The 27,701-nt window shown below is 37.6% G+C and overlaps 1 protein-coding gene across 3 annotated transcripts in view; it reads right to left on the bottom strand.

Annotated features, from left to right (window-relative positions):
* The window catches only part of LOC121418584 (gamma-tubulin complex component 5-like), a 37,837-nt gene that overhangs the window by 5,882 nt on the left and 4,254 nt on the right, over positions 1–27,701 (bottom strand). For 2 of the 3 annotated variants that reach the window (XM_041612550.1, XM_041612533.1), the window contains exons 2-15: positions 27,066–27,172; positions 25,626–25,737; positions 24,083–24,179; positions 23,351–23,433; positions 21,598–21,827; positions 17,937–18,026; positions 16,972–17,065; positions 9,673–9,838; positions 6,851–7,093; positions 5,372–5,574; positions 4,734–4,849; positions 3,826–4,094; positions 3,107–3,392; positions 1,041–1,179 (exon numbers count right to left, since the gene is read on the bottom strand). In XM_041612550.1, coding sequence (XP_041468484.1) covers positions 1,041–1,179; positions 3,107–3,392; positions 3,826–4,094; positions 4,734–4,849; positions 5,372–5,574; positions 6,851–7,093; positions 9,673–9,838; positions 16,972–17,065; positions 17,937–18,026; positions 21,598–21,827; positions 23,351–23,433; positions 24,083–24,179; positions 25,626–25,737; positions 27,066–27,172 — 2,235 coding nt within the window. The remainder of the gene's footprint in view (positions 1–1,040; positions 1,180–3,106; positions 3,393–3,825; positions 4,095–4,733; positions 4,850–5,371; positions 5,575–6,850; positions 7,094–9,672; positions 9,839–16,971; positions 17,066–17,936; positions 18,027–21,597; positions 21,828–23,350; positions 23,434–24,082; positions 24,180–25,625; positions 25,738–27,065; positions 27,173–27,701) is intronic. The other variant, XM_041612541.1, reaches the window with a different exon arrangement.

The following is a 27,701-nucleotide window of genomic DNA, read 5'->3' as shown; positions in this document are numbered from 1 at the left end:
ATTGGCAAAAGACGGAAACATGGACATGTAAAGGTTCCATAACCTTTCTAAATTTTCTATTTTCTAACCCTTCTCCCCAGTACCTCATTTCACTAATAAAAAGTTATACCCCTTCAAGATCCTTACATTCCTCCTCTTCCAGTTCTCTCGTTACCCACAAAGTTTCCAACACCAGGGGAGAAAGATCATTTGTTCACTCATCCTTCAAGTAATAGAATAGCCCCCCTGAAAACATTTAACAGTGCTTGACCTCTGAAACTCTCAAACAATACCTTAAAAATTTCTCTTCAATTCTTCTTAATTTCCTTTATAATTTCCTAAAAAGTGCCTTGAGCACTCTACAGAGTGGATTTGGCACGATATAAGTCTAATTATTATTATTATTATGACAACAATTGCTCCTACCGAAAACGCACACATCAAGCCAAACCTAAACCAAAACTTCAAACTTAACTTAACTCTCGATCCTATTCCTCACTTCATTCCGAACCCAAAATCCTATCACACTCAGAACCTTCTAGACTGGATATAAGGAAACACTTTAGCTAAAGGGTTGTCAATCAATGCAAAAAAATCCCACAGTCCATAGTTGAGTCACCAACACTCCTGCATTTTATGATACAATTATCAAAATTGGGTTTTTTAAAAGGGCTCTAACAGCCTCCTTAATCTTGCCACACTCATCTGTACAACCACGTCGTGAAGACAGTGAGATGTGGCCATCAAGGTAACTACACATTGTATCTTAGGAGAAATTAGCGGAGGAGTAGCTGTCGGATGAGCGAATGTCTTGCTACATGAAGTGACTGTGGTCTTGGTGACAAGACAATTGCTCCGGGCTTTATTTCGTCTAAGATACAGGGTTAGGGTTGCGATAGGGTTTCATGTTGGGTTCAAGGTTAGTTTTAGGATAGGGTGTAGTATTAAATCCATGGTTGAATTAGGTCATTCCACTGGTGTGTGTAATTCACAGCAGTGCAATTGTCGCCAGAGCAAATGACATGGAACCGTGGTCTATCATGACAATGACAAATACTTACTCTAAGAGAGAGCAGATGATCTTGGAGGTTGAAGTCAGTTTTGAAGACAGTCGCTAACTGACAACACACTGATTGACATCGACTAACGATGCCTGGGTAGAGGTCTCGGTATAATACCAACTCCAGAGGTTTCGACAAACTAGGAAAAACAAATATCAGTGTGAATAATGAATAATGTAATAACAATTACAACAACAATGATAACATTAATATCAATAATGATTTAATAATTGAACCTTCCAGAAAAAAGTGAACATAGCAAAAAAGGTATCCACACAAATGGTAATCCTTATGGATAAATGCGTACACTCATAGGGAAAATCATATAGTATTGTATCATTTTGATTTCTGTACTTACCGTATTGAAAACTTGTTGTATTAGATGGTTGAATTGAATATAAGAGCTATAATTATTGCAGCTTGTGAAATTTCAAACATGATAAGGAATTAGTACGGAAGATGTTGATCATCGTGGTAGCTGAATCTGAGTAAAGAATTAATCTGTTGTCTCACGATGCGGCAAACTGAAATTGCGACGTTTCGACTGCTCCTGCTAGTCTTCGTCAGGCAATGAAGTGGACACTCGCTGCGCGCGCCTTTTATACCGTAGGCTACGGGCCGTCGGTGCCGGAACCGCCGTGGTGTGATTGGTCGGCGCAACCGACCAATCAGAAGCCGCGGACGGTGCGATCGCCGTGGGGCTTGCGGACGTCGGGGAAAACCCGTCGGCTGCAGTCGGCGTAGAAAGCGGGCGATTTGCGGACGTCGAGGAGTGAACCGCGGTAGCTGTGCAAAAACTAATGCGGTTGGATGCGGACGTCGGAGGGCGGTCGACCGGTGAGCTACGGGCGGTCGTAGGGGGCGCATGTCGGCGAATGGTCGGAAGCCATTCTTCAGGGATGTCAATGCCGTTATCCCTGTTCACATTATTAGGATGAAGACGAATTTGGATAGCCTCTTTAACACGCCGTGTGTACCAGTGCTTATCCCGCGCTATACAGCTTACCTCGTCCCAATTGGGAGGGTGATCTGCATTCCAAGCATGCTCTGCAACTGCCGAACTATCTATGAGTCGGACCGCCTGTAGCTCACCGGTTGACCGCCCTCCGACGTCCGCATCCAACCCCATTAGTTTTTGCACAGCTACCGCGGTTCACTCCTCGACGTCCGCAAATTGCCCGCTTTCTACGCCGACTGCAGCCGACGGGTTTTCCCCGACGTCCGCAAGCCCCACGGCGATCGCACCGTCCGCGGCTTCTGATTGGTCGGTTGCGCCGACCAATCACACCACGGCGGTTCCGGCACCGACGGCCCGTAGCCTACGGTATAAAAGGCGCCTGACGAAGACTAGCAGGAGCAGTTGAAACGTCGCAATTTCAGTTTGCCGCATCGTGAGACAACAGATTAATTCTTTACTCATGATAAGGAATTATATAGAAAGTATTTTCTAGTTCTCTAATACAGAAGAGTAAAGCGAAAACTACTTTTTAGGACTTCTCATTGAAATGATGAAAATATTCTCAACCTGTAACACACAAAGAGTTAATTGGCTAAGCCCAAAAGATGCAGTTGTACAGATATTTTCAGTGATTTGTCAGTCACCAAATTATAATTTACTCCAAATAAAAGCTCATGAGGTTTCACAAGAGGTCAAGAGATATTCATTTGATAGATTTATATACTGCCGTTTCAAGAGGATACAAACTTTGTATGAGGCATACAGTGGATAACAGTTATACTTATATTGGCATGTTTTTAAATGCTTCTTGAAGAGGTCAAGTGTGGTAACGTTTTGTAGAGTTGGATGGAGTTTGTTCCAAAGACATGGATATTGAAAAGAATTGAAGCCAGCCTGTTTTCTGGATTTGGGAATGGCACAGAAAGGAGTAGATGTAGAATGAAGAGAGTATGTGGTTCACTGTTGCTGAAAGAGTGAAGAAAGTAAGAACTGAGGTTGACAGAGATTGTAAGTATGAACAAATATCTTGTAAGGAACGGGATGAAAAATGAAGTTCATCGTATACATAATGCTGATCACTGGTCAAGATACACCACCAGGTACTCACTTTGGGTTCCTCTCTATCCCTTCTTCAACTTGTCTCTGACCACGTCCCGCATTATCAGGATTGGAAGCAGCATGGCTGATTCCATGGGCTATCAGGGGATCGTTGAAGCCCCGGAGTGATAGTTGCCTCTGAACCATCTCAGCAACGTCACTTGAGGATGAGCGAGGTGACTTCGTCCGAATGTTATCAAAGGTTGGGCAAGGTGTCTTGGTGGTGTCTGGCTTCCCTGTCTGGGTATCCTTGAGCATCCCATGGAGTATTGCAGGCCTGGATAACTGGAATAGCTCTGTAAAGCAAATAATAACAACCACTGTCAAGGACTGGCACATGCTATATAAACACAGACATGGTAGTTTGAAACAAATTGTGCTTTCCAAGTACTTGTTGCATAAGTCCGATGGACTTGCATGGTAAACAGCTTATTGTTTGCAAGCAAATAAGCCTTCAACAAATTCCATACAATTCAATTTCTCATGATTCAGGAGTTTTCTGTTTATATAATTTTACACCTCCTGAGCTGAAGAAGAACATTTGATCTCATCTCATAACCCAACAGACAACCCTTCTGTCTGTATCTTATAGGTTTCAAGACCTAAACAATCACCAACCGTGACTTCAAGTTTTGTTTGGATACTCTTTGTCAGGCGAATCCTTTCTCTTTAATGGAGTGACCCCTTGATCGGATCTGAAAGTGTTGGGGTTTTCTGTGATGATCTTACCTCCTACGACATCCTGTCTGGCTCTTGTCAGCTTGCCTGTCGCCTCAAGGATCTCCATAGACTTCCCTGCTAACAGAATGTGTGACAGGACAGGCTGAAGGAACTCGGGCACTGCGTTTGGCACGCTCTTCTTGACTGATGATTTCCGCTCTCTCTTGGTCTTTGCTGGCACGGAAAGAAGAGCACCATCTGTGTCGTCCCTCGGTAAGGTTTGTAAGCTGAATGCCTTCTTCCAGTAGCTTTCTGATTTAATGTGTATCTCCGGGTTTCTACAAGTAATAGATTTAGTTTGAATGTTCCAGGAAACAATTTCATAAAGAGACACTAAAGCAATAGTACATATTGGTAAAACAAAATAAACGTTTAAACAGTTTGTAGGGAATGATACTGTCTTGAATGAAACATTTGATGCCAAAATTTTGAGATATCAACAGTATCAAATATTATCAATAACTTTTGAATAATGCAGGTCCCCAAAGCCATCCCGTTTTCCTTTTACCGTTGACCGCCCAGCATTCTGGGGAAAAAACCTAAGGAACCTAAAATGAAGAACTACATAAGAAATTCAGCCTCACCAAAGACTAAGAATTATTAACAAAGTTTTAAGCCAGGATTATAACATTTCGGGCCAATAAATTCAAGCAAGAAAATTGAGGAATCCTGCTTTGTACTATTATTTTCATAACTCAACTTGGTTGACCATGGTTTGGAAATAACAGTATCATGTGAGAAATTTGATATACAGATCTAGATCAGGAAATAAAGGCCTAATTGGTTGATAATTCATAATCTTTTGTGACACTGAATTTTTCATGAATTTTTAAAATTTACTGGTGCACAGGTGGACCGCCGTTTCAACTAAAGCCTACCCTAAACGGTAAAGTGCATTCTAGAAGGATGTGGCTCACCTGCGAATGGCAAACTCTTGAGCAGGGTCAGATAAGATCCCATGCTGTAACCATTTAGTGATGAAGCTGATGTAAGGCCCCGCTGTTACCGTCCATAGATGCCACAGAAGATCAAGCTAGGAGAGTAAGCGCAGTAAACACCATTTTGCAAGTGTTATTGAGAGTACCTTGAAGCCCTCAATGATACATTCCCTACAACAGTATACAAATATTGACTGCTCTTAAGGGCAATACTAAAACTATACTATTGTCCCTTACTAATCTACGGGCCTACCTTTTTCACCTGAGACTGAAGGTCAAGGGAAAATAGTACACTATTACAGTCTCAATTTCATTGAATGAGAGTTTATTACTATACCCGAATAAAAGGGCAGTCAATATTTGTTTTATAACCCTATTATTTTTTGAGCAGGGCAATAGTAAAAGTTATTGCTCTGCTCAAATCATGCCAAACTACCACATATATTTGAATAATTACAGGCATATCAGGAAAGGAATTGTTGTATTACAAAGATACATACTTATTGTTGGATAGTTTAAGCAATCTATGAATGAATTATTATTATTTTAGATATTGGCATGACAACAATCATGAAATATAACTTTATACACGCATTCATTTTTCATCTTTTATTAACCTCTTTCTTGTCCTGGAAAGCAAGGCAAAATTGTTCTTTGATGGCCATATGAAGAACATGAAGCAACGTATGGACCCTGTGGGCTGAAAGATCCTCAGAGGGACCTTCTATGCCTTGTTTGTACATGGTGTGTGCCAGGTGAAGTCTTTGACCCCATGTGGACATCAGCCAGTCTTTGAACATACACAGTGTATAGGTCTCATCTAGAAAAGAGCAGAGACAACGTGTAAGGTGCAAGCGATGACAGAATCAATGACGAGACTGGTTAAGCTGAAAAAAATTTAAAGGATATCATGCTTGTAGTATAGAACTTTTATCCGAAACATCCAGCTCTATCCAACTGAAGAGTCTTTGACCTGTATTCAGAACTACGGTTAACTTAAAAAAAAAGTTTAACCATGGACCTATTACGGATGGACATTCAACGAATCCCCTCCTTTGGGCCAAAGACCGTCACTGCTAATCCTTTTATAAACAGAGCGCTGGCAGCTGACGCCCATCAAGCCGGTCGTAAAACACGCTATCACTGATGGACAGCGGAAATCAATTGTGCGCTGCTCCTACCCATTGCGATGTTGTTCGTTCACTTTATCAAAAGCAACGCACAGCAGCGAACGTTAGCGCTATGAAAATGATTGCAGAAACAAGAAAACAGGCGTGCATAAACGTATTTTTTACGTACATCGCAAATTACCGCACATAAAATGCATTGACATCACCTTGCAGATCAGTATATTTACGGCAAAGATGCAGTTGAAATTTGACGGAGAAATGTGCGGAAAAACGTTAAAAATGCATCTATTTCGGACAGTATTGATGTCGATAGTAGCGCTTACCTTCGGTCAGAAGTTGATTTTCATTTGGGCGTAAAATTCCACAGGATTGATGAAATTTAACAGGATTTTTTTTGATGGTCAGACGACAATCGCACATTATAGACAACCTAAAATCATGTACTGAAAAACCGGATATGAATTGCGCATTGCATTCTAGGTAATGTAGGGACTTTCCCTTTTGGCAATCGGGGCTAAAACATGACCGTCTTTGGTCGAAAGAGGGCCAGTGATCAATCGGTGACGATCATTGGCCGAAAGGAGCTTGTGTAAACAATCGCCCCGGGCGGTGGTCGTAAAAACCGCATAAAGAGAAAGTTAAGGGTTAGACAGCGATTTTGACAGCTGGAAACAGGTGGTGGTCATAAAATGCTCTCGTTGAATGTCCATCCGTAATAGGTCCATGGTTTGACTATGAAGAAACAGATGTTGCTCAAATCTACAACATTGCAGGCTAAACTTATCAGCTTATTATACACTAATATTAAAAAATGTCTGGGAGTGATAACTGAAACAGTTTTCTCCACACAATCTACGATGTCATTGGCTTTTCATGATCAAGATTGAATTCAATCAAATGCACACTTCATGAGACAAGAGGCAAGTGGATGCCATTTAAAGCCCTTTTTCTGAATTTCCATCATACCTTGAGCAACAACCTTTTTCTCCTCCTCTATGAGTGAGTTTCTGAAATCCTGGAGAACCGTTGCGAGACCGTCAGCGAATGCTTCATAGGTCTGGCAGTTGTAGTGCTTTTCCACTGCAGAATCCTGGACCTTGGCTTCTCTGAGGATATCAGGAAGTGAGTGAGTTCTGCCTGAATCTTCTGGCTTGGTGTCTGTCACCGACGAAGGACTTGGGTCGGCCTGGTGATCTTCATTGGCTTTTTCCATGAAAGGGGATAAGGAGTTGGTCAAAATCTTAAGAAAAAAATACTTAATATTCCAGTGACAGTACAGTTTTGTAGAATATTTATTCCAACTGACAACAGTGGTATACTGAGAGTTAATTAAATCAGCTCACTCTTTATACATATGTGCAAATAATGCCTCAATTGATCGAAATATCAGATTATTCATCACAAAACATAAAGAAAAAATATTACATTGAGGGAACTTTGGAACAATCTTAACAATGATTGAGTAAATGTGTCAAGTGTTCACAGCTTTGAGACTGGACTGGACAAGTGTCGGAGATGTGGGCTGGGACTAAAACCCAGGTACCGGGTCCCGCCCGGAAGCCTCAACTACCCGGATAGTAAATCAATACCCGATACCCGAAAATTGCTTACCAGTATAACGTACATGTATTTGATTTGTATTGGGTAGTGTAAGACATTGTAACTCATCACAAAAGTACACAAGTCTCATTTTGAATCTCACCAATTACCCTCGAAATATCCATAAATATGCAAGCTTTTCAAGTAATGATGATGTGACTTAGATCGTTCAATCGTCGCCATGTTTCTTTTGCAGCGCAGTGACGTCATCTAGCCACTGCGACGCAGGCCAATTTATGAATGAAAATATTGTAAGCATGCGCAGTGCATGCAAGCCCCTGTCCCCTGTCCCACGCAGTATTCAAACGAAACAAGTCTGCAATACCCTGTCACCGCGTACCAAAATCGACCCAGAATTTCACTTTCCTATATTTCATATGAATTATGAAAGGTATTCTCAGAGGATCTGTTTTCTCACCGATACCGCACAGGTCAGCAAATTTTTATTACTTCTTGCTTTTTCCGTCAAAATCGTTCGAAGAAGAGTCGATATTACATCCTGTTCCTGAGTTTGTAGAATCTATCGCTACATGAACAAAGTCAATTGATTTCCGGGTTTCGGGAGCGTACGAAGCGCCAGCCAATCACGTTCTTATTACCATTTTCAGTTCATCATAAACCAAAAATGGTAACACGATCGTGATTGGCTGGCACACTCTACTATACACTCCGAAGCCCGGATATCAATTGACTTTGTTCATGTAGCGATAGATTCTACAAACTCACGAACAGGATATAATATCGACGCTACTTCGTAAGATTTTGACGGAAAAACAAGAAGTAATGAAAATTTGCTTACCTGTGCGGTATTGGTGAGAAAACAGATCCTCTGAGAATACCTTTCATAATTCATATGAAATACAGGAAAGTGGAATTCTAGGTCGATTTTGGAACGGGGTGACAGGGTAATGCGGACTTGTTTCGATCGATGGAATGCTGCGTGGGGCACGGGAGGCTTGCAATGCGCATGCTTACTATAATTTTCATTCATAAATTGGCTTGCGTAGCAGTGACTGGATGACGTCACCTATGGCAGAGCTGCCAAGTTGTATTTTGCATTTTCAGTATTCTTATCCCCCAAAATCAGTATTTTGACCAAAAAATCTGTATTTTTACCATGAGATAAATATGCATGCATAATGGCAAAGTTCGATCACTTCTTACATTATTTTGCGCCCCACACCGTCGCACACGAGACCGAAAGCTTCAGTCTAGATTTTTGTTGTTCCGCTGAACTGCGTTGGCTGACTCACCAATACATAGACTGAAGAATTTGGAGGCCCGTACGTACAGACAACGTATTAGCAGTAACGTTAGATCTAACATTCGACGGAAACCTGGTTTTTTCGATCGTTTTTTTGCACATAAAATCATAAAATATCACATTATGAAAAAGAAATTGCATCCATATTTACGGAAAAATGTATGAAATTCAGAAATATCGTACCTTAGACCGCAGTTACGGCTAATTCGTTTCAAATTATGATCGAAACATCGTCATCTTCGATCCTTCCGTCGGTCAACGTAAGTTGCCATCTTGGATGACGTCATCATCCTTACAGACGTATTTACCAGTCGCAAAATATCGCGATTTGAGCCGCTGCTTTGCGCTTGTAAACTACGTGCGTGCGCTTGGAACTTGTCACCCGCAATGATTCGCCAGGATATCGAAAATTCTAATCGGAAAGCCTTGATGAAAGCATAACTCATTGAACGTAGAGGGCAGCAACACACGGAATACCTTTTCTTCTCTAATTTGTTTTTTCCCGTATTTTATCATGAAAAAGCGTACTGCCGTATTTTAAATTGATTTCCGTATGAAATACGGAAAAATCGTACTACTTGGCAGCTCTGCTATGGGGTTTTTCCACCAGTCATATTCATGCGACATGATTTTCGGGTACCCGCCCGAAAATAAGCACGGGTACCCGAAAACAAAAATACCCAAAAGTCCCAGCGCTATCGGCGATGAGAACCTTTGAAATACAAGTTCAATGCTAACCTACCAAGACAAGATCCAGCCAACCTGAAGAGAAGGAGCAGATTTTGGATCTGAATATAGAAGCCAGCTCTCCTAGGCATCCATAACTATAAGCTTTATCTAAAGAAAAAGTTGCCAAACATTTTACATTAAAATAAATTTTTCTATGAGGGGAATTGAAAAATCTATCGTTGCAACTATCTATTACCTTTTGGTGACTCTAGTTCCTTCTCTGAGGAGATTGATGGGTGGCAAGGTTTTTGAGGTGTACAGTAGCTCATTGGATTGGACTGCACTCTGTCAATGAATGACTGCAACTGGAGGATCTTTGAGCCTAGTTCAGCCAGCTGTCTGGTTATACCATGTAATGAAGTCTGTAATGAGAGTTGGGGGGATATATACAGATAGAGAGATAGGTCGTCAGGCTTGGTTTCCGTAAACAGGCAATAAAAATTAGCTTAATCAAAATTTTGCTTATCAAAATTTGAAAGGTGTATAGTTACATAAAGATTCAAGAGTTCTTTGATGTGACTTTTTTTCCTGGACTGCTAAGAATTTTCACGAAGATTGCACTGTGTGTGCATCTCAAGCTTGACTGAATCCTGAACTTCAATCGTGTTTCCTTCTTATTCTTTGAATCTCTCGATAAATTTCTTCTACATTAAATAAATGAAGTACTTTGAGTGGGGTAGTGTTGATACATTTAAACAAGTTATACATCATTTTGAAGCTTCAGATGTGTCATTTCATTATGTATGGCAATAGCCCAAAGACAACTTACAAAGTCCCATCGAGAGTCGAGGAGTGATCTTCCAAAGTATGAAACACAGTCATTGTGTAATAAATGAATGATGCAGTATTTGGTCAATGAATATACAGTAGACTCTGTATTAGTCATCCTTCTATATGTCAAATAATCACTGAACTCAAAGCATTATTTCAGACCAGATTATGCAATATAATATCTTCTAAGTCAAATTTTGCCAAAACCAAACAGACATCTGTTGTCCAAAGAGATTTGACTTAGGGAGAACCTCCTACACTACAGGGAAAAAGAAACTTGGCATGATTTTGCGGGATGCACATTTTCCTGTTAGGCACTTTTTGATCAAAACACGATGCAATCTCGAAGCAATCACGATGCAATCCCGTTATTTTTAGGCCACTTCAAAATGGATAACGGGATTTTCAACCCGCAAGATCGATATTTCAACACGCTATCAACCCGATAGAAAATCCTTAATTCCCGATAGACAGCGGGCCACTGCTAGCGCGCGCATCAAACGCGTCCCCCGATAGAAATCCATGTGCGCAGCTCTTGACCGAGTGACCCAGTTATAGTTATAGTTACGTCTTTGGCTTAAAGGACGAGTAGATTCTCTTTCCAATGTTTTTATTTACGGTGCTAGCTCCATGATTTATTTTCCAGTGTTTGTTACCAATGACTTCTTCCGTTTAAAGGACGATTAGATAATCCTTTTTTATCTTTCATTTTTATCTTTTCTGTAATTTTATAAAACTTTAATCAGGTACGTATTTCATTCAAACAACGAGTATTGTCATCATTTTCTGTTCATTACGTGTTTTTTTTAATTTCATCATGTCTTTTATAAAAGATTCGCTTTCCATCATTTACTGTTCATTGTTGTTGTTTTTAATCAGTAATAATTCGTTCATTTAAAGAACGAGTAGATTTGCTAACGATCATTTTGTGTTCATCAATTCTGTTTTTTTTTATTTCATCATCACGCTTTCCGCCATTTCCTGTTCATAAATTCTGTATTTCTTATTTTATCAGTTAGTCGTTCATTTAAAGAACGAGTAGATTTGCTTACCATCGTTTTTCTGTTCATTCTTTTTTCCCATTTAATCGGTCACGACTTTCATTCAAGAACGAGTATAATTCAGTTTTGAGTTTTATTATGGAGTTATGAAATAGAGATTGTAACAGAATTAATCGTAGTTATAGAAATTTGAAAAAAAAAAACACAACCTTGAGATACGAAATCCATATTAAGAATGGAACGGAGATGACTATATTTGCTAACCATCATTTTTTTTGTTCATCAATTCTTTGTTGTTATTTTCATCACTTATGACTTTTAATCAAAGAAGATTTACTTTCCATAATTCCATTATTTTCTGTTCATTAATTTTTTTTTATTATTTTATCAGTTACGTCTGCATACGTCGTTCATCTAAAGGACAAGTGAGATTCGTCTCCCATAATTTTCTGTTCGTCAGTTATGTGTATTTTTTTTAATTTCATCACTTACGTCTTTTATTCGAGGAAGATTTGCTTTCCATCATTTTCTGTTCAATGTTTTTTTTTAATCCGTAATACGTCGTTCATTTAAAGGACGAGAAGATTTGCTAACCATCATTTTCTGTTCATCAATTCTGTTTTTTTTTATTTCATCACTTACGTCTTTTGTTAAAAGATTCGCTTTCCGCCATTTTCTGTTCATAAATTCTGTATTTCTTATTTTATCAGTTACGTCGTTCATTTAAAGAGCGAGTAGATTTGCTTGCCGTCATTTTTCTGTTCATTCTCTTTTTTTTTTCATTTAATCGGTTACAACGTTCATTTAAAGGACGAGTATTATTCAGTTTTGAGTTTTATTTATGGAGTTATGAAAAAGAGATTTAGAATCAAGTTATTGTAACGGAATTAAACATATAGTTATACTTAAATAAAAAACAACCTTTGAGATACGAAATCCATATTAAGAATGGAACAGAGATGACTATCTTTGCTAACCATCATGTTTTTGTTAATCAATTCTGTGTTATTTTCATCACTTACGACTTTTAATCAAAGAAGATTCACTTTCCATAATTCCATTATTTTCTGTTCATTAATTCTGTATTTTTTTATTTTATCAGTTACGTCTGTAATACGTCGTTCATCTAAAGGACAAGTGAGATTCGTCTCCCATAATTTTCTGTTCGTCAATTATGTGTTTTTTTTTATTTCATCACTTTTACGTCTTTTATTCGAGGAAGATTTGCTTTCCATCATTGTTCGTTGTTTTTTTAATCCGTAATACGTCGTTCATTTACAGGACGAGAAGATTTGCTCACAATCATTTTCTGTTCATCAATTCTGTTTTTTTTTATTTCATCACTTACGTCTTTTGTTAAAAGATCCGCTTTCCGCCATTTTCTGTTCATAAATTCTGTATTTCTTATTTTATCAGTTACGTCGTTCATTTAAAGAGCGAGTAGATTTGCTTGCCATCATTTTTCTGTTCATGCTTTTTTTTCATTTAATCGGTTACGACGTTCATTCAAAGGACGAGTATTATTCAGTTTTGAGTTTTTATCTATGGAGTTATGAATTAGAGATTTAGAATCAAGTTATTGTAACGGAATTAATCATATAGTTATAGAATAACTTAAATAAAAAACACAACCTTTGAGATACGAAATCTATTAAGAATTGAACAGAGATGACTATATTGGCTAACCATCATTTTTTGTTTATCAATTCTGCATGTGTTTATTTTCATCACTAACGACTTTTAATCAAAGAAGATTCACTCTCAATCATTTTTCTGTTCAATTCTGTATTTTTATTTTATCAGTTACATCGTTCATTGCAAGAACAAATTTATTCCCTTTCCATCATTTTTTTAGTCCCCAAAATTATGTTTTTTAATTGTTTCATCAATTACGTCTTTTATTCATAGAAACGCTTTCCATCATTTTTCTGTTCAACAATTCTGTATTTTTATTTTATCAGTTACATCGTTCATTCCAAGAACCAATAGATCCCCTTTCCATCATTTTTCTCTTCATCAATTGTTTTTTCATCAGTTACGTCAAAGAACGAATAGATTCGCTTTCCATCATTTTTCTGTTCGTCAGCAACTCTTTTTTATATTTAATCAGTTACTTTGTTTATCTGAAGGAGGGATGGATTCGCATTTTCTGTTCATCAATTCTGTTTTTTAATCACTTGTATCCATGGTTCATTCAAAGAACGAGTAGTTTTATTTTCCATCATTTTTCTATTCATCAAGACAGACATTGTACCTTAATTCCTAAGAGGATTTGAATAGTAAATGGAAATGTTCAAAACAAATTGTCAAAGCCTTCATTTTCTGAAAATAATAAATTGTTTAAAATAACGTGATAAGTAATTTTCCTATATTTCCAAATTTTCACAACATAATGAAGCACACTATCAGTAGATTTTATTTTCAAGAGACCAAACATTTTTATGGAAAGAGGGGTGCGATTTTCCAAAGCTGGTGTCATATATCCCCTGTCATATCGTAAAAAAATTGTAATAGGCCTATCTGTATTTTGGTGTATTTTTCGGGGGTGGAAGTCTGATTGATTTTAAAAATATTTATGTATTTGATATGATGAGTGTTAAGTCATATCCATTGGCATTGCGGCATAGACCCCAACCGCCCTTCAAAGCATTATCATATTTTGTGCGAATAAATCTTTCATCCACCCAACTAATGTATAGTGAGTGGAATATAATGTGTACAACTTGTTATAAAGTTTTGTATATTTTTCTAACAACTGCGGATCGAATGCTGAGAGAGAAGAATATTGGGGATAATGGGAAATAAAATGCAGAATCGTGTGCAGGACACGGAGAAGATGACAAAAAGGACAACTCCATATTCCGTATCCGTCCGACCGGGACATTCATGAAATTTTCTGTCCCTGATTTCTTTTACTTTTGACAGTCTGTGCACTGCAAAAACTGCGGTGTTAATTCAACACCAGTCTGGAATCTGTATGACCACACTAGAGAGGTGTTAAAAAAACATCGGTTTGGTTTTGGACTAATTCCAAATATGCGTTTATACAACACCAATTATTATTAATAAATCATCGATTTGAATTAAAGCCGGTGTTGTTTCAACACTTCTTTCGTGTGGTCATATATTCCAGACTGTTGTTCAATAAACACCGCAGTTTTTGCAGTGTGGTCAGTTTATGAAAATGAAGTAAAACTTGAGAAAAAAAGGGAATCGGACATACAAAAAGGTTGATAATTTTTTGGAATTGTCCAAAAGGAAGGGAAATAAGAAAGGACCAGGTTCAGGACATGGCTAAGAAGTCGAAGAAAATAATTATAAGGAAAATAAAAAAGGAATAAACTACAAAAGAGGAGGAAGAGAAGAGGAAGAAAATATTTCGCTCTGTGCAATCAAAATGAACGTCTCTTTTATTGCCGTAAACATGGTAAATGCGTTTGTTTCCGAACAATTTTGTTTTGGTGCCTTCTTCAAGATCTCAAGTCGTAACGAAACTCATTTGAAAAAAAAATATTTTAGAAAAGGCAAGTACAACTCGTATCTTTCAAATGTTCGGGATGATTTCACGTCGTATAACATATTTTTGTGATATTTTTACCTCACAACTCATTACGAATACGAACCTTCAACAATTCTTAGATTTTTATTTCTTATACCTCTTTACCATGCCGTGTGCTCCAAGATCCAATCGAATCTCGTATTATTTCGAAAGTGAAGTATCCGATTTTACGTTATAAATCATATCGATATGATATGATTTATACTTCAATACATTTTACGAATCCATATGTTGAAAACCAACAATATTTCTAGATTATTCATACTTTTTATCAAGCCAGGGCGCTCCAATATCCAAGCGAAACTCGTATCTTTCAAAAGCTAATAATGATTTTTTAACTCGAAATTCTTTACGAATATGTTAAGAACCTTCAACAATTTTACATTATCATTTTCATATAATTTGATCTGGCTAAGGTGCTCCAATATCCAAGCGAAACTCGTAGCTTTCGAAAGCTAAGAAAAATTATTTTACGTCATAGATTACATGGATATGATTACTTCCTTAAAACTTTTTACGAATAATTATGTCAAGAACCTTCAACAAAATTAATAGATTATCAATCATTTTCATACGCTTTAATCAGACCAAGGAGTTCCAATATCCAACCGCAACTCGTATCTTTCAAATGCTGAGTATGATAATTTCATGTCATAAATCATAGCTGACATGATTACGTCATAACTCTTACGAATAAAGAACCATCAACAATTTCTAGATTATATTTTGTACCTTTTTATCAGGGTCTGTGCTCCAAGATCGAAGCGAAACTCATATATTTCGGAAGTAAATTTGAGTGATTTTACGTCATGAATCATATCGATATGATTATATTTTAACCTCAAAACTCTTTACGAATTTGTTAAGAACTTACAATTATTTTTAGATCATCATTAATTTCAAGTCGTAAATGGGTGATTTCAAGTTCGGTGTTGACCTTTTTGGTGTTGGTGTATGGTCAATTTGTACACGATTATGACGCCAAACATAAAATGAAGATGGTCCCGAAAAGTCAATCACTAGTTGTTGAGATGACAAAAATGTGATCTGAATCAGTTATGCAAACTTGAATAAGTTTTAGAGTTAGGGGAAGCAATCAAAATTTCAACACCATCAGGGCCGACACCGGACTTGAAATATCTCAATCAGATGATTTCCATTTCATAACTCTTTACAAATATGTTAAGGAACTTCAACCATTTTATAGATTATCATTTTATACCCGTTTGTGTCACGCCGGGATGTCTCTATTATTCCGAAAATGCGTCTTTAATATTTCTTATCGGAGAACATAAATTCTGTTCAAAATGTAAATGGACATCTGAAATTGTGAAAGCCTCAAGACAATCTTAAAACATGTCCCGCCTTATAATCATGAATAAGAAGGGTTTCCTCTTTACAAAAAAAACACATTCGGATATTCAATGAATGATCTGTGAACGAAACACGCAATATTCATGTCAGAGTAAAAATGAATTAGCAATGAAAGTCGTCAGTACAGTTACATTTCCACTTCAATCCTTTTTGTTCAGTTTCGCGCAAGGGTGATCATTCCCTTTAAAATCATTTCCTGTTGTTGTCTCGCCTTTTAAAAGGTGCGCGCGCATGTCCTGAAACTAGCTTGCGCATACATCTATCGCGCAAAAACGCGCGTCAAACCAACGGGTTCTCGGTGGAAGCATGGAAATCACGTTAGAAGCGGGGATGAAAATCACGACCGCGCACGATAAAATCACGACCGAGCACGCTAGAATTTGCGTCTCACTTTTGAGTTTCCCGCTACAAATCCGTTCAAATCCCGTTAGACCATCCCGCACATTTGCTAGCGTGTTTCACGATCCCGAATGCCAAGTTTCTTTTTCCCTGTAGTGTACACTCCAGTATGGTGTGTTCGCTCAGTTGGTAGAGTGTCACCCTCACAACGCGTAAGTTTGCGCTAGACCAAAAGACGTGAGAAGATGGGACTTATTGCTACCTTGTTTGGCATTCAACGATGTAAGGGTTAGAGCGACATTGATCTGCCGAAATGAATTTTCAGAGTATTTCTATTTTGAACAATAATAATATGGATTTCATTTTCAATTAGATTGAATAATAATACTGAAATGATGAAAATGAAATGATGCAGGAAAAAGAACACTTTGCTGAGCTATATTGCACTTACCGGAGTGAGATGTGCTACTTGAACATCGTCCCTTGCTACGTGACAATCATCTCTCCTCTGATAAAGGAACGATCTACCAGCTCCTAAAAGCATCCTGTATAAACACACATTAAAATTTGAAATTGATATAGCACTTACAGAACCGGATAAACCCATACACAGAATCAAATCCGTTGAATTAAAACTGCCAAAATATTCACTTCTCTCACAAAGCTGTGTCTTGTACTTGGTGAGGTATTCCCATTGCAAGAGCTTCAAAATATCTCTGCAACAAGAAAAACTGTTTGGGACAATGCAATCTGGTTAAGAACTCTCTTGCAAGTTGCAACCTTTCACTATGATTTTGAAACCTTCATCTGAAATATAAATGCCAGTTGTAATGGTTGGTAATGATCAGAAAATGAGTTCAAACGAAATCAAAAGTGAAATTAATTTGAAATTAATATGTATAACTTAAAAATATGTGCCAAATGATTCTGCTAGAAAATTTGCAGTTGCTAAGAAATGGCAAAAACATTCCAGCCAGGGAGCTGTTTCATAAAAACTTATAACAAATTCAAAATTTCTGTAAAAATTTACCATCAGCCAATCAGATGAAAGGATTTCAGCAGCTTTGAACTGTTAATGCTAATATTTTTTATCATAACAAGTTTTATGAAATTGGCCCCTGATGTCGGTTATTTTTCCAATAATAAATAGTACAGGTAATAATAATAATGATGATTATGATAATAATGATTATAATAACAACAATAACATCGCACTGTCCCACATGTGTTTATGTGTTGATGGTCTTCAGTGTGATCATTTCCAGCATAGTCTTCATAATTTCACAGGGTTAGATTTATAAATGTAAATATCAAACCAGAACTATACCTATTATGGGGATAACTTACCTTGGTTTTAAAAGACTTTCTCATGAAATTAATTTTGGCTGACTCTACTTTTATCAAGTTATAACTTACCATATAGTTTCTCTAATGATCTGTGTTTCTGTCATGGTAGTTCTTGGAATGTCAGAAATAAATGGTTCACTAGAAACCTCCCTTTCACACCTGGGAAGGAGAACAAAAGTACATAACAAAACAGACTGACCAAGTCAATAATGTGCAAATAATCAGAAAAGTTGTAAGAAAATGTTCTCTCTCCCCCTGAAATGGGAATAATAGACAACCAAACCACACCTGAATAATTGACACGCTTGTACATATCTATATGTGTAGCTCATTTAAATACAGAAAATCATGTCAATACAGAAAGATAATACTGATAATAAAGAAAAACAAGATGGAATCTCGGCTTAATACATTTATAACATTTTCCAATAATGGCCTCTGACCTTTCGACCCCAAAATCTAATAATATCACCATCTTTCAAATAAGCAACCATGAACCAGTTTGAACTTGATCGCTTAAACAGTTCGTTAGTTATAATTAGAACAATATATTTCAATGTATTTCATAACCTCAGTGATCTTTGACCTCCTGACCCCAAAATATTATGAGAGCATCATCCTACCTATAAATATAAAAAGGCACAAAGAGTGTCCAGTGAATTTCTATGAATGTGCAATTTGACAAATGTAAGAGTTAATTGGATGAGCCCCGAAGATCTGTACAGATATTTTCACTGCTTGCAACATAGTCTGGTGTCAGCACATCAAAATCTACTCCCAATATCATAGCTCATTACAGACGGAACGTAAGGGGGCTCTTACATAGAGGTGGATTGAATTAAGCTAGAGCGCTGACTCATAGCAAATCTTGCGCCGACACTGGAGATCGTCCGCCATTGCCAAACCGGGCAACTGTGAGCGTATCCGAGCAGCTGCGTCACACACACACACACCAACTGCAGTCGGTACATTTGAATGGGAAGATAATCGTGATCTAAAAAAGTATCGAAATGCCAGAATCTTGTGCGGCTGTAGTTTGCAATGACCGGAGAGTATTAAGGGAAACGAATTATTCTTTCATATGTAATTCATACTGCGTTTTAAAGCCGCAAAACTATGAAAATTACAAAAAAATACTCCTATTTTGGGTAGATCTCCCTAGAAAAGGCCGCACTGTATAATTATAATGAGTAGGATGGGGTTGGGTGTCCTGACACTTAAAAATTTGAGGCATCCTCTTTTGTCTTTGGTTTGAACAAAAAATATGAATTGAAAAATTGAAGTCATCATCAGTGCTAGTCTGAATTGCCAACCAAGATTTCTATCTGAAGTCATAGAACATTTGGAAGAGACAAAATACAAAAACCATCTCAAGAAGCACTGCACTCTCCTGTTTGATGTAATGGCCCTCAAGAAGAATACTGTAAAGATCCCCAATACTATGCACGTTTCATTGATTGTGGAAAGTTCCTCTCAACATCTGAGGATAGTCTTGCCAGAGAAGCACCCGTCTTCACAGTAATGAAAAAAGTAAATTTCATATTTGATGCATGTCATCTTGTCAAACTGGTTATAAATTGTCTAGCTACAATGGGAACAATAGTTCATAATGGAGAAGAAATGAAATGGTCGTATATTGAGAAAATGAAGAAGGTGCAGCTGAAGGACAATCCGAACTTTGCCAACAAACTTGAATCTAAACACATTCAGTGGGAGCAACATAAGATCAACGTGAAAATCGCGGTGCATGCACCGAGTTCGTCGGTTGCTGATGCGATTGACTTTTTGACGGATGGTTTGAAACATAAAGACTTCGCTGGAAGTGAGAAGACAACAGATTTCATGAAGAGTTGGCAAACTATTTGACTTCCTGAATTCAAAGAGTCCAAAGGCAAAAGGCTACAAACAAACAACCAATGCCATTGTCAAACTTTTCTTACAGAGAGAAGTGGCTTCTAGAGACAAGAAATACCTGGGTGAGTTGCAGGACGCTCAAGGCCAACCTGCGGTTAAAGGTTGCAGAAAAACTGCATGGCTCAGCTTCATGGCCACGATCAATTCAGCACAGCAGGTCTGTGAGGATCTTCTGACAGGGACCCAACCGTTTCGCCAAGTATGCACATTCAAGATGTTACAAGATCATCTTCAAATGTACAGTCGGATTCGTCGTAGAGGAGTGTGGAGTAACAACCCTAGTTGCCTCCAATATAAATGGGCACTACGAACAATCCTGATAAAGAACAAAGTAACACCTGCAAGTAATGCTAATGCTCTTCACATCGACAAACCTATGGAAACCTTATTCACAGAGAAACGTTCACCAGCAGTGTCTCACAACAATAAAGACACGCAAGCATTTGCTAAGTTGATTAGCGAGCCAACATAATTCCATGTCCATGTTTTACATAACCTTTCAGGGTACTCTAGTAGATACATTGTTCAAGAATGTAAATGTACCAAATGTTGCATGGCTTTGCATAAAGATGCTCCCAATGCTGTTGACACCAGTAAAGGTTTGCTCACCAAGAGAAGGGATCTACGTGGTCTTATCAAACCATGAGAAGATATTTTCAGAATTGTGAAAATGACAGATATGATTTTAAGGTGGGTATACATGCAGTTTTCTACCATGTGGAAAATCTGGAAGGAATATTTTCATCTGCATTTTTCCTGTTGCGGGTGCCAAAATCTGATTTTTTTTTCCTTAGGGGCTAGTCCTAACTAAATTTTCATTCTTAGAACCAAGATAAGGTATTTCATGTGGCCTGAATATAAAAAAAGAGTCCAATTTAACAACAACAGTATGCTATTTGACATTATTTTACCAACAAAGATAATGGATTTGATCGAGCAAGAACATGGTACATGGAGTAGTTGGAACAGCCCTGTGTGACCTGACAGTTTGTCATTTTCCCCAACAGTTGTCAGTCCAATAGACCTGCGCTTGCGTAACAGACAATTCATTACTTTCCAACATCTATAATTACACCGACAAACAGGTTTAAAACCTTGTCTATTCCGTACTTTGCTCTGTTTTTCTGCTTTCTTTTGTTTTCCTCTTTCTCTTTGTCCTTTTATTTATTTCTTTTCCTCCTTCTTTTTCCTTTTATTTATTTTTTTTCTTTCTCTTCTTTCCCTTTTTTCTTTACTCTTTCTCCCTTCTTTTTTTTCCTTTTGCCCCTTTTCTTCTTTTTTCGACGATGGCAGCGCTGATTTGCCGACGATATCCAAATTGGGGGGGGGGGGGTATTGCACCACACCCCCCTTTAGCAACGGCCCTGTACATACTTGTGGCGTTTGTGGACTATATTGTGGATTATCCGTGACGAAAACTCACGATACTTCCGTAAACCGAAGCATGACATGTCTTTGGATGATTGACACTTTTACCTGGATTATTTACACCCTGGTAAGTCCAACATTTTACCTTTGACTGATATTGTCTTGAAATATATGATTTATTCACAAATTGATTGGTGAATTGATAGAAGAGTATGATTTTTTAGTGCTCATCACATTCGGCAACTCAAATTGTAATTGGCCCGGTGCCCTGTCCATCCTCTCCATTTATTAAAAACAGCGAGGACACCGTACATCTGGGCATTTCGCAGTAAAGTTGCCAGGTTTGGGAATGGCAGTCAGTTTACATGGTAGGCACAGTGCAGCTCCATGCATGCTATTATGATTCAGTGTTCTAGCTTTACTTTAATCCACCTCTATGGGCACTTACCACTGCCTGGTCATGTGATGTGTCACATGATCACTATGGAGTGTAGAGTCTTGCTCCCCCTGCCAGTACTGTATCACCACACTGTCACTAAGCTCTGCCCAACCTGTTCCATAAAGTTTGCTGCTTCCAGGGACTCTTGAAGGAGTGAGGTGATAAGGCTCGACCTGAAGGGCCCCCTCTCTTGTCAGACTTTGATCAGCAACAGAGACTTCTTCTTCATCTGACCACTCCTTTAAAAAAAGAAAGGTGTTCCTGAAATATATTTGTATTAATATGTACTGCTACTATCTATTACTACTCCTACTCCTCCTCCTCCTCCTACTACTCCTACTCCTACTCCTACTCCTACTCCTACTCCTACTCCTACTCCTACTCCTACTACTACTACTACTACTACTACTACTACTACTACTACTACTACTACTACTACTACTACTACTACTACTACTACTACTACTACTACTACTACTACTACTACTACTACTACTACTACTACTACTACTACTACTACTACTACTACTACTACTACTACTACTACTACTACTACTACTACTACTACTACTACTACTACTACTACTACTACTACTACTACTACTACTACTACTACTACTACTACTACTACTACTACTACTACTACTACTACTACTACTACTACTACTACTACTACTACTACTACTACTACTACTACTACTACTACTACTCCTCCTCCTAACATAACTACTACTACTACTACTACCACCACCACCACCACCACCAAAACTACTACTACTACTACTACTACTACTACTACTACTACTACTACTACTACTACTACTACTACTACTACTACTACTACTACTACTACTACTACTACTACTACAACTACAACTACTACTACTACTACTACTACTACCACTACTACTACTACTACCACCACCACCACCACCAAAACTACTACTACTACTACTACTACTACTCCTAACCCTACTACTACTACTACTACTACTACTACCACCACCACCACCACCACCAAAACTACTACTACTAACTCTACTACTACTACTACTACTACTACTACTACTACTACTACTACTACTACTACTACTACTACTACTACAACTACAACTACTTCTACTACTCCTAACCCTACTACTACTACTACCACCACCACCACCACCAAAACTACTACTACTAACTCTACTACTACTACTACTACTACTACTACTACTACTACTACTACCACCACCACAACCACCACCAAAACTACTACTACTACTACTACTACTACTACTACTACTACTACTCCTAACGCTACTACTACTACTACTACTACCACCACCACCACCATCACCAAAACTACTACTACTAACTCTACTACTACTACTACTACTACTACTCCTCCTAATCCTACTACTACTACTACTACCACCACCACCACCAAAACTACTACTACTAACTCTACTACTACTACTACTACTACTACTCCTACCCTACTACTACTACTACTACTACTACCACCACCACCACCACCACCACCAAAACTACCACTACTAACTCTACTACGACTACTACTACTACTACTACTACTGATACTACTACTACTACTTCTACTTCTACCACTACTACTACCACTACTACTACCACTACTACTACCACTACTACTTCCACTACTACTACTACTACTACTACTACTACTACTTCTACTACTACTCCTACGACTACTACGACTACGACTACTACTACAACTACAACTACTACTTCTAAACAACTTTACCTCTTCAGAAGAATCTTGGAATGATTTTAAAGGTTCAAGACCTTCCAGTAGGTAACCAGTCCAGTCAAATTTGGGTTCAGCAGCTAGAGAGAAATTGCAAAGACACGTACTGATGAAAACAGTCACTGTCAATAAAAAAATGCAACCCCAAATCAAGGTTTCCATTAACAAGTGGAATGACACTGGCAGTCTCGCCTGCATTATGCAATTCGATGTAGAAGCAGTGTTGACTTTGTGACATTGAATATTCAAAATTTTCCCTTCTGCCTTTGAATATACAATGCAATAGATCAGAATCCTTCACAATAACTCATAAAACGAATGAAAAAGCAAAATGATTCAGGTCTGATAAGAAAAATAAGTATGTGCATACAGCTGATTTACATGTACTTATCCTACATGTATGCACATTCAAATTTACGAACTATTCCAAAATAAAATGTAAAAATTTCCAAATTAAACAAGATTCTGTAATAATGGACACATGTCAATAGATAACACATGATTATTGAAGTGATTTGGTCAGCGTGAATTGAAAACTTTTGTTTCATCTTCATATCTTACAGAGCTACTCAAGCATTTTGGACTCTTGACCATCCCCTCAAATCTCTGTCTCACGCAACTATCACAGCCTATCCCCATATACATTGTACACAATGTCTGTGATCTCACTCAGATTCACAGAAAATCTCACGCATAGCTGGTCTTTGAACTTGGCATCTCTGATCTTACCTGCCTCATGCTTTGTTTCTCTCTCGTGAAATGCAGCATTGATTGGAGAGTTTGATAAATTGAGCAAAAGTGACAGCACTGCATAGTGACCCTCAGTCTATGAAAAAAATAAGTGAAAAATTTATAGAAATATAGAAATGACATACAGTCCAATCTCTCTTATCCGGACACGTTGAGACCAGCACCAATTCGGATAATGGATTTATCCGGATCTGGGAGACCCAATATTAAATACATGTAGCTGTCAAGGCCTAGCGCTACCTAGTGAGACATGTGTTGTTTTTTCCTGGAAAAAAAAGAGAACGTGAAAAAATGGTTGTGCTACGCCCTGATTTACTGGAAGAATTATCCTATCTAAGTTCTATTGGTGATTTTGGTAAGACATTTTCATAAAAAATAATGTGGTTGTAGACTATATTGGAGAATGTATGTAATCAAAATGAGTTTGCGGTGGAATTTTAGTAGTTTTGGTCAATAAGTGCAGATGTAAATGAATCAAAAGATATAATAGCATCGCCGATCATTTACAGAATGGATAAACATGTAACTACAACACTTCAATGACTTTAAGCACTGAATCAAACAACCACATAAGAGGATCAATTCAATTTCAGTTTATTAAAGGTCAAGTCCACCTCAGAAAAATGTTGATTTGAATCAATAGGGAAAAATCAGACGAGCACAACGCTGAAAATTTCATCAAAATCGGATGTAAAATAAGTAAGTTATGACATTTCAAAGTTTCGCTTATTTTTAACAAAACGGTTATACATGTATGAACGAGCCAGTTACATCCAAAATAGAGAGTCGATGATGTCACTCACTCACTATTTCTTTTGTTTTTTATTGTTTGAATTATACAATATTTCAATTTTTACGAATTTGATGATTAGGACCTCCTTGCCTGAAGCACAAAATGTTAAAATAATGGAATTCCACGTGTTCAGGGAGAAATGAAACTTCATTTCACATGACAATGACGAGAAAATAAAAATATTTCATATTTCATATAATAAAATACAAAAGAAATAGTGAGTGAGTGATGTCATCAGTTCTCTCATTTGCATACCGACCGAGATGTGCATATAACTGTCTTGTGAAATGAAGCGAAACTTTAAAATGTCATAACTTTCTTATTTTACATCCGATTTTGATGAAATTTTCAGTGTTATGCTTGTTGAATTTTTCTCTTTTTATCCAAATCAAGTTTTTGTTGGGGTGGACTTGTCCTTTAAATACAAAACATAATTCATGTATAAAATGCTGCAGTCAGAACACCATGAATGCACTGTTTACACAAAATATGATTTACATCTAGAGAGATTGCATGTAACATTATTACAAGTTGTTTGGTAGAGACATTAATGCAGATTTAATATAATAAAAACAAGCTTGACATTTCAATCATAATAGTCCGTATTCAAGAGTCTCCATATTGAGTGTACAGTTTTTTTTTCAAAATATATTTCAGGAGTTTGCTTTGCATTATTAAACAGGGATTTATAATTCAGTTATCGCAGCAGTCATAAGTGTATTTTATTACCTTGGAGTGTTTACTTTTCTCTGAGAGGGGAGATTCTAGGAATGCCTTCACCGACCTATCTAGTGCAGTAGCTTTCTCCACCAGGGAATGGATCAACAATTTCTCTCTGATTCTAGGAAGAGGGAGGTAGAACAGAAATGAAAATGATAAATGGAGTATGAAATTCTGGGCCATGTTGCATACAAGTTACTATTATGGTAACTTTGCCATCTGCTACCATGGTAATGCTGATCAACAGCCAATCAGAATCAAGGATTCCATGCAAGTTACCATAATACCATTGGATGGCAAAGTCACCATAAAAGTAACTTTTGTGCAACGTGGTCCAGGGGGATGTTTCACAAATCTTAAGTGTGATATTACAACTTACAAGTTCATTGACTAATTTGCAGTAGTGTGTATCCTGTGAGCATGAAATGACATTATGCGGTGATACATTATAACCGTTAAATTGCCAACTCGTCCACTCAAATTCATCTAAGACCATTTCATCTCATAACCAGTTCGTGCACTTTTCTTTTATTTTCATTCATTTCGCCTAATTAACACTTAGTCTAATTAGACCGAATGGTATATGGACTAAATGGCTATTGGACCAACTGGTTATTAGACGAAATGGCAGTTAGACCATGTGGATATTGGACGAATTGATGGTAGACCAAATATAGTACTGTAGACGAGTTGGCAACTGGACGAATTGGCATTGGACCAAATGAAAACAAACCATTATACATGTAACCTGCATGCAATTGTTAATTGTGATTTTTCATTACACAAAATACTTTGAGAAACACCCCCCCCCCCCACATTGGCCCAGCCTCAATAGTTTGTTATCTTTCTGAATGCAGTACATAGGCCTTTAGTAGGGGTTTGTACTTCTAATTATCTCCCCCTGACCTTTTAGCTTAAAGGACAATGGGAAAAATCTGAAAATGTATGTTCAGTATGAAACAAATGGAGAGGTGTCTGCAAAATCACTCATTCTGACTTGTACTTTTTCCAATTTATGGATCCCCATAGAAAGTAAAACTAGACTTTTCAATTTCAAACTTCCACAACTCACTTATTTTATAACTGATTTCGATAAAAACTACTCATCTTCTCAATTTACTCATTCTTCCGAGATCGACAGAGATGCCAAGTTCAAAGACCAGCTTTGCGTGAGATTTTCTGTAAATCTGAGTGAGATCACAGACATTGTGTACAATGTATATGGGGATAGGCTGTGATAGTTGCGTGAGACAGAGATTTGAGGGAATGAACAAGATTCCAAAATGCTTGAGTCTCACGCATAATGCGTGAGACTTGGTAGCTCTGGATCGAGTCATTTCTTGGATTTCGGTAAAATAATTGACTTGGAGTCAATTGGTTCTTTCCTGACTGAAAAGACGAAAAAGTAAAAAAGCAAATGTTGACTGATCATTACATTGATATACTTACCCACTCAATGTTCTGGTGATTTTGTGACTGTCAGGATCCAGATAGCGATGGAATCTGAAGTTGGACTGCACAAACTGAAAGGTCCGTCTAAAATTCTCTGAACCCTCCTGTAACAGAGAGAAAATTAATCAGGGCTCCACACTAACCCATTTCTTCTACTGGTCCAACCTATTCATGTCGGACCAGTAGATACCCAGTTTTTCAAATTTTTATTGGTCCGAACCTAAAATCTACTGGTCCCCCAAAATAAAGAAAACATTAAAAAAAGGTGCAAGTTTATTTGTCTCCATGAAATGAAGGAATGAAGGACAAAAGAAAGCAAGACAGAAACGAAGAAGGAAAGAAAGAAAGGAAGGATAAGGAAGGAAGGAAGGAAGGAAGGAAAAGAAAGAAAGAATAAGAGAAAGGAATGAAGGAAGGAAAGGGAGGAAAAGAAAGAATAAAAAAGGAAGGAAAAAAAGAAAGAACTAAAGAAGAAAATGAAGGAAGGAATAAGAAGGAACAAAAATAAGAAAGAAAGAAAGGAAAACAGAAATGAAGGCAAGAAATGAAGCAAGCAATACAGAAAGAAAAAACAAATCCGGAAAGTAGTAAAGGAAAGAAAGAAGAAGCAATAAAAAAAGAAAGAGTTAAAGG

The sequence above is a fragment of the Lytechinus variegatus genome, chromosome 1 (assembly GCF_018143015.1).
Source record: "Lytechinus variegatus isolate NC3 chromosome 1, Lvar_3.0, whole genome shotgun sequence".
Classification (NCBI taxonomy): Eukaryota; Metazoa; Echinodermata; class Echinoidea; order Temnopleuroida; family Toxopneustidae; genus Lytechinus; species Lytechinus variegatus.
The sequence above is the reverse complement of the archived record's forward strand: the minus strand, read 5'-3'. Positions and strand labels throughout refer to the sequence as shown.